Below are 8,861 nucleotides of genomic sequence, written 5' to 3'. Positions count from 1 at the left end.
ATATGAAAATGGACCAAATGAAGCTAGGAACAACTATATCAGCTCAGATCAAAGGTATATGAAATATCACTTTTCAGCAAAGGCTTATAATTTATTTTAAAACATTTTCCATCTGGTCCAGTCTGCTGTGTCCTCAGTGGTCTCAACCAGCTGCAGTAGACCTGACTAAGTTGGGTAGGGTCAGGTTGGGTCACTTCCTCTGTGCGTTGTGAATTTTGGGGATCTCGTTGATCTCCACACAATGAGCAACAGGCCCAGCACACACTGGCTCCCCGCACTGCCAGGGGGAAGATTACATTCAAAACAGACAGCGGCAGAGATAGCAATCATGCTGCCAGCCAACCCACATTCCCCTGAGCCTTCACACATTCAAACACACACACACACACACACACACACACACACACACACACACACACACACACTTAGGCCGTGTTCAGACCAACAATAGCACTGCATCCTCATTCATTTCAATGAGATCATTGCATTGGCACAGCAGAGGCTTCGGCAAATAGATCCAGGCCAGTTTTGCAAAGACGGAGTACCTGGTTCAACTTTTGCCACAATGCATTATCACTGGCACGCCGTTGGCCAGTCAAATACATTCATGGCAGCTGAAGAAACACTCCCCCACCAACACGACACCTGGGGTATTTTTTTTTTAAACATAGGGCTGTCAGATCAACAGCTACAGTACTTCTACTATTCAACACGATACCGTTGTTGAATGCTATTGACATCTGAGCGGACGTATCATCGTAGTGTTTCCCTGGAAGTTATACCAACTAGAGGGAGTAAAGGAGAAATGAGTCTTACATCCAAAACAAAAACATCCAATCTGTTAATTAGAACTCAAAAACTGTAAACAAGAGGCTTTATACAGTATCTGAAATGAGTTCACAGCCAGATCTCCAACAGACATAATAATGAACAAAACTTAATACCATGCACTAAAGTTAATGCCAATCTACTAAACAAACTGTAACATTTTAATGTTTAGTAACATAAGTTACATTTTGCATATGCCATTAAACATTTGGCACCGTTTTCTCATCATTGATTTACAATGAATGGCCTATAAATCCCAGCAGTCAAGCAGCAGCCTGCCCACACACACACACATACAGACCACCCACCCATCTTGAGCGTATCCCATTAATGACTTGTCAGTGCAGATAGAGCAAATGCACAATTGACACCCTTCCACATTCACACACACACACACACACACACACACACACACACACACACACACACACACACACACACACACACTCTCTCTAAAAGATACTCTGGTGTTTTACAGCAGCGCCTTAGGTGGCGATTTATGAGGACAGGGTCATCTGACACATTAAAACCAGAAAATATGTTGACAGGAGCCACACAGCAGACCATAGGAACTGTATAACCACTAACATGGCACACACACACCCAACCAGAACACGCTTGTATACATTTCTACCAGATAGAGAACAAATCAGATTTTATGAGAGGTTCTGGCTCCTCTGCAATTAGTACACAAAGGAAAATGGTCCCAGGTCTTAGAAATGCTTCCATTAAAGTGGATTCAAAAAGGTGCAGTCACTTCTACTTTACTGCCTCTTCACACAAAATTACCATCATTTTCAGCCAGAAAATGAAAGTAATTAATACCAGTCACTCCTGTGTTACCACAATGAAATTTAGTGTGATAACTTAATGATAGTGGGCATCAACTATTAGTGTCATTTTCCAAAATTCTGTTGTAAAAATTACTGCAAATTGAAAATAATAATGCCAGCCATAATTAGATTTCATTAAGTTAAAAGGTGAGTGACAGAGGTATCAAGTTTTCTAAAACAGGCAGAGACATCCAGGTTGTGTGTTGTTGCTGGGAATGCTTCAATGTCCCAGGTTCCCTGAACTACCCACTGTGCAGTGCACTTGGTTTTGTTTCTCCTCAACACAAGTCAACATTGGTGCAACATATGCAAGTTGTAGACAGCCTCAAGACAGCTTCCAGAGTGGAATCAACACGTCTCTCACAACCCTACAAATAAAACTCAAATATTATGAACTTCACAATGCATAATACTTGTTGCTAATTAGATTGTGTGTGAAGTGTGAAATCCTTTAGTCCAACCCCTGCATTTTAAATCCTTATGATATTCCCCCCCATTTGTCCAAAGGACTTAATGTGAAAACCAATCAATCCAACCAATACAACTGAAATACATCACTTACTTGTCTTTCACAAACTCTAACAGTACGTTAAAAACCATTCATTCAGGACTTTTTAAATCTGCAAATAACTTCTAAATTAATGCTCAACTTCAATAAATGCTGCTCATAATAATCAATCAGAAACTGATTCTAGCAGCACAAAACCAAAAGTTGGACTATACAGTATATAATAAAACATAACACACCTCGGGTTCTCCCAGCTTTGTAAATTGTTATGTGGGTGATGATGAAAGAGTAACACTGATCAGTGAAGTTACTGTAGCTTGACCTCAACGATGGTTAGACGAGCTAATGAGCTGTTGAAAAGCTTTTTGGAGGCTCAGTATTAGCTCATGCATGTTGAGCACAAATTTTCCAGGGAAATAATACATTCCATCAGGTTTAGTCTTTTTATTTCCATCCATCTGTGTCATTTATCACAAGGAAATTGAGTAAAGTGACTTAACAGTGCTATACATAATGTACATATAACCCTGGAGAACAGAACTTTTTCTAAATGTATGTATGTATATCTAGTCTAGTCTTAGAATAAAAAGTATATATATATAACAAACTGGATCAAGCAGATGATCAAACATAAAATGACTACTACTCTGGGGGAAAAGGCCTTGATTGGGACATGCCTAGTAAGTGCACATGAGCTAGTGTGTGCTTGCATCAGCTGATGAGGCTGTGCTGTCATCTCTGGGTTTGCACTACTTTTTTGTCAATGGAGGTTCATTGGTTAAGAATGACAGAGAAATAGCCAGTTCCAGTTAGAGTTGCTTCAAAGGAAACACTGACTACTGCAGGCACTGTCAACTACTTGCACTCGTGTGACAGTAGGTAAAATACAGAGAAATGAACCGTGAGCCTAATTCACCAAGACAATCTTCCCATTTGTAACAAGGGCTTTGGTTTCACCCAAATGCTACTTATCATCAAAGACAATAATCCACCTGATCCCCATAGATTTCACATTCCTCAGAGTTAAACATCATGTGATAACAGTAGCCATCCTTCAGTATCCATTTAACTGGCCCATAAAGACAAGCAGAAACAAAACCAACATCATTACATCCATGTTACCCTTTACACTAATGAAAACCATCCCAGTAATCAACTCATCTTGGCTTCTCCTTCCTACCTGTTCATTATTATAGCTCAGATATGCAAATCATCCTAAACACTGAGGTAATAACAAAGTTTTCAGAAGTCAGGAAAAAGAGCTTAAGATTGTAAGAGAGACTGAAATGTGAGCAATTTCCTGTGGCTGCTGCAAGGTGATTAAAATTCCCCTGTAACCTTAAAATCAGTTCTTAAAACTCATTACTGGGAGGACATTCCAGAGGACTGTAAGGCTGGTTCATCACATAAATCACTAGCACAACTGTAGTGACTGGAGGAGTGACAAAGAGAGATGGAGGAAAAGGAGAGATGGTGAGTAGAGAGAGAGAGACAGATAAAAAAAATCAATAAGCTTTTAGTGAAGAAAAAGGACTACTGCACTATACTGTTAACCACCGTGTCTTCCTCATGAGTTCATCCAAAGGTTGAAAGAGTATTTTTAAGCCTTGCTTTGTGAGATGGACTGTAAAACAAAATGAAATACTGTCTGTAATGTTTTGTTTCATCTGTAGAACTAGACTATTGTGTTCATTTCTACCACATTTGCAGCTACCTGCCTTGTCCTATCTCTAATTAAATAATCATACAACCGCCGCCTTGTTTCCTGCTTTTCAACAACAAATGTGCTGAGGCAGTGTGTACGGCGAACTGTGCACCCAGCAGAAATTGTGCCCTGTAAGGCAGAGTGTCGGGATTCAAGCAAGGAGGCAGGCTAGGTAAAATGTCGAATCATTGCAGCCACTTGATAAAAGACAAGAGACGTCACATCCAGCTGAGGCCTGCACTGTGTCCCACTGACAGAGGACAGACAGACTGTGGCCGCCTGGCTACTGTCTGTTGCCCATGTAGGAAAACAATAACACTTTTCTTCCCTCACAGCTGCCACAGCAACCAGTGAAATCGTTCAGCTTCAAACAGACTCTGAATGCTAAGTTGGGTTACAAAAGCACATTTAACAGGAGGCATCTCTCAGTAACCTACTTTGATTCCAGACTAGTGCTAAAATGTTCGTGCCCATGTTAACAAACACATCAGAAATGTGGTTACAAGTCATCAAATAAATATAAACAAAGTAAGGAAGTAATGAAATAGAATATCTTACCCATCCTCCTCTCCATCAACAGTCTTGAGACCAGCTGATGCAGTTAAGGCACTGGCGGTAGCGGCATTGCCCTCAGATTCTTGACCCTGGCCAGTGCTGGATCCAGATCCAGACTCCCCTCCGGACAGCTTGGGCAGCCCCAACAAAGCCGACTGGTGCTGGAGGAGCAGCCGCTGGGCGTCCTGCAGCTGGGTAGTGGTGAAGGTGGGCAGACTAGCATAGAGGGCACTGGCCTGGGCAGCATGAGCCAGGGCCTGGGCACTGCTGTGTTCCTGGGACAAGCTGACACAAGACTGTTGGCTCTGAGGAACACCCTGTGGGGGCATCCTACCACTATTCCCAGTGTTGTGGGCTTGGGGCTGGGCCTGGGGGTCGCTCGGAGGGTTGGGAGGAGGCACACTTGGTGCAGACAATTGTCTCTGGTGGACTGTTGTGGGCAGCTGGGTGCCCAGACCCGGGTTTTGGATTTGTGTTGAGAGTGACTGTGGCTTCTGCTGCTGGCAATCCAGATGGCCGGGGTGGCTCTGAGGCTGCTGGCCAAGACCTGGTACTCCTACATGAGAGGGCATACTGGAGGTGGTGGCCTGAAGGGAAGAGGGCTGCTGGGGCTGAGTGTGATGGAGTGCCTGTGACTGCTGCGGGCCTCCAATCATCTGACACGCTTCATTAGCTGGCCCGGAGGGAGCTGATCCAGCTTGGTTGGACAGAGATTGAGAAGCAGCAGCCTGGGGGATACCTTGGTGTGGCTGGGTGTACTCATTTGGCCTCACCTGCACTGGGGTTGCTTGGGGGGTAGCAGGTGGCTGTTGTGGCAGGGAGGCATAGCCTATCTTCTGCTGCTGAACACCCATGAGGCCCTGTGTGGAGCCTAAGGATTGATTAGCAACTGCCTGGGCATAGGTGAGATGCTGCTGGTGTGCAGCAGGCGTAGGGAGTCCAATGGTGGTCTGGTGGCCTGGCATGGGAGAAGGCTGATGAATGTTTGAGGGAGCAGAGGGGGCCACAGTAGTCTTCACATGTGAATGGGTAATATCCTGGGGGTGCATGTGGGGTTGGGACACTCCCATGCTTAAGCCACTGGGGAGGATTCCTTGAAAGCCCTGGGGTGGGGAGGCATAATCCTGGGCATGCTGGGGTACTGTGGGTCCCCCAGCCTCTCCACTGCACACACTCTCAGTATAATGGCTCAATGTACTCATGGTGCTACTCACAGAACTACTACTTGTGCTTTCCCTCTCTGAGGCCCCAACAAAGCTCTCAGAGACAAACTGACGTATGCTGAGAGACCCAGTGTCAGATGCAGAGGAGCTGGGAGCAGAAGCTGGGGTATCCTTATCATAGAATTCAGTGCATGTCCATCTGCCCTTCTTAAAAGGTTCAGAGCTAGAGTCCAGCTTCACCACCCTGAAGCGAGAACTGGTGGTAGCCACCGCAGGGGTTGGAACTGGGGCAGGCATGGATGGTACAGGTGCTGAGGCCAAAGCTGTGACAGGGGCACTCACAGGCTGCAGCACAGCAGATCCAACTCTTCCCTGGATCCCACTGGAGAGTCCCACCCCTCCAGAGGCACTGACAGCAGCAGCAGCAGCAGCAGTTGTTGTAGTAGTCATAGCGATGTTGGAGTTGATGTTTTGGTGTTGCTGGATCATGCTGACATGAGTGGTGGTTATAAGGTTACCCCCAGCTGCAACAGCACCACCTCCATTCCCCCCACTGTTGCTCATCACATTGAGAGGGAAGCCACCACTGCTACTGCTAGCACTTGTGCTGATCCCCCCTCTCACAGGCACGTTGGCAGAGCTCAACATATTCACATTACTAACACTGCTGGTCTGGGGATTAACTATGCTAACTGTAGTGCCCGTAGCAGAGCTGTGCATTCCAGGGACAGATCCAGGGGCCATAACCCCCACAGGCTGAGCAACAATACTTGGAGGGGCAGCCTGGGAAACATTCTCTTGAGAGACCCCCATGTTAGAAGGCATTTTCTGGGTGACACAAGGTAAAGCTCCAGAAGCTAGGGCAGAAGGGTTGCTCCCAGAGGACAGAGGGTAGACCTGGGCATGGTTAGGATGATGAGGATGTTGATGGTGATGGTGCACAGTCCCGTTGACCATGCCCCCACCATGCTGTTGAGCCTGGTTCAGGGCATGGGGGTTTGAAGGCTGGTTGGGGGAGACAGCTCCAGGGGTCTCTGCCTCATGGAAATTATTCAATGTCTCTTCAGAAGAGCTTCTCTCTGCTCCCACTATGTCATTAGCTCGGGAGAGGGACACATCCAGGATTTCAGAAGAAGAGAGATCCTCTGTGTGGGACTCATCCAGGTCATCATAACTTTCCGTGTCCTCTGCAATACTGTTGTTGGTACTCACAGATACTTGTGCTGGAGTCACACTTGTGATCTGGAAACCACTCTTCTTTTTTATCTGCGCTCCAGTCGACTGTGTGGCCTGGGGCTGGGAATGCAGATTCAGGCTGTGGGGTGGAATATGATGGGGACCCGGGGAGGATGAACCAGCAGGAGGTTGGCACTGAATCAACAGGGAGGGTTGATAATCATCTGCTGGGACGTGGCTGTTATTGACCACCGGGTTTGCCGGTGTTGACAGCGCGGAGCCGCTCCCGCTGCCTGTGTTGCTACCCCTTCTGTGAAAGACAGCCGGGTGCGCCATCTTTCTAACACTGCCAGAGTCTCCTGCAGGGTCCGGATGATGCATTTCGAGAGAATCCGGGGGGTAGTTGGTCTCTGACAGTATGCAATAAGGTTGCAGTTCGTTAACGGCGCCGTTTTGACAAAACTACGGTCAACAGACAACACGATCAAAAATAAATATTTAAACCAAGTATCGGCTGTTCGCAAATATCAGGCAAAGTTGTGCCAATATTTGCAGCCTGCCATACACGATTCACTGTTCTCCGGTGACAGTTAGCCAGGCAAAAGAAGCTAGAGTCCGCTTGCTGAGTAGCTAGCGAGCTAACGTCAGCTGATGCCAGTTGTACGTTAATTTGCCGGCTAACTACCAGCGTTATCTGTTTGTGCCTTTGTTAAGCACAAGCTAACATTTTGTGGGGTTTCAAATGAGAAGCTAGGTGGTAATGGCTGCTCGTATTGAAAGTAGAATAGCTGCTGAGCAAGTTAGCGTTATATTAGATGCTAGCCTGACAGAGGAGTAACGTCAGCTAGCTAGCTGCCAGTCTCCATCACCGGCTAGCTAAACACAGACTATAGTGACCGTTTTAGCTGCTGAATTTGCTCAAAGGAAAGAAAATGAAAACAAACAACCTTTCATCCGGTGCACAGTGATGTAAAACCGAATACAATCACTTATTAGCGGCGTGCAAAGGTTTAATCCATTCCACTGAATCCTCGTTTTGGTCTTGGTTTTGCTGTATCACTGGTCCTCCCCAGCGGTAGCGTTGTTCAGTATGTAGCCTCCCGCACCGCTGCTGTGGCTCTGTGCTGTGACGGGACTGAAGGGGAGGGGTGCTCCGTAATATGGCGACCGCGCATGGTCTCTGCTGCCAGACATAAAGCAGTCTGGGAGAGGCGGTGACGAGCCCAACATCAACATCACCGAAAAATGCCGGAAAGTGCCGAGGAGAGGGCGCTCCCTCAAAAACCAGTTTTGGCACATCACAATAGATAATGTAGTTTCTGTGTAACTCAAGGAAACATAGATAGAAAAATACATAGATAGATAGATAGATAGATAGATAGATAGATAGATAGATTATTAATACCAGTGGAAAATTGCAATGTCACAGGAGTTTACAGCAGTGACATAATTCACGATACAAATAACATAATGAAATAATAATAATAATAATAATAATAATAATAATAACATAATGTATATAGCACCTTTCAAAAAAAAGTTACAAGGTGCTTTACAATAAAAACTAAACATAATGAACAACAAAATAAAACAAAAATGAGGTAGGTAAGAAAAAACTAAGACTAACACTAAGACTTACTGAAAGTACTATAGTGTACCAGTACTGCAAAATATTATACTCAAGTACAATTTTGAGGTACTTGCACTTTACTTGAGTATTATTCATTTTATGCTACTTCATACTACACAACATTTCAGAGACTAATATAGTGTTTTTTTTACTCCACAACATTTATTTGACAGCAGACAATTTCCAAATCAAGATTTTACAAATGAAAACATCTGTTCATCTAGTAAAATACAGTGTATTTAACACAGATGTTTAACAACCCAACCCCATTCTATTTGAGTATACATTTTATTTTGATGTGATTTTTACATTGTGATAATAATCAAGGGATGTGGATTTCTGCCTGCAGACAATGTGAATGAGTACAGTAATTACCAGATGAAAAGATAAAACAAAAATGATATAGGTTGTAAATATACTTTCAATGAAATCCTAGCCTCCTGGGCATTTGTAGTGGATTGAG

At 44.8% G+C, this 8,861-nt stretch overlaps 1 protein-coding gene across 1 annotated transcript; it reads right to left on the bottom strand.

Moving 5' to 3' along the window:
• Nucleotides 1–4,428: 4,428 nt before the first annotated feature.
• Nucleotides 4,429–7,149, bottom strand: LOC139307199 (TSC22 domain family protein 1-like). The gene has a single exon (XM_070931060.1). The coding sequence runs from the start codon at nt 7,147–7,149 to the stop codon at nt 4,429–4,431; it is 2,721 nt and encodes a 906-aa protein (XP_070787161.1).
• Nucleotides 7,150–8,861: the final 1,712 nt, after the last annotated feature.

The sequence above is a fragment of the Enoplosus armatus genome, unplaced genomic scaffold, assembly GCF_043641665.1.
Source record: "Enoplosus armatus isolate fEnoArm2 unplaced genomic scaffold, fEnoArm2.hap1 Scaffold_108, whole genome shotgun sequence".
NCBI classification, from domain to species: Eukaryota; Metazoa; Chordata; class Actinopteri; order Centrarchiformes; family Enoplosidae; genus Enoplosus; species Enoplosus armatus.
Note: the sequence above shows the minus strand (reverse complement) of the source record. Positions and strands in the feature narration are given on the sequence as shown.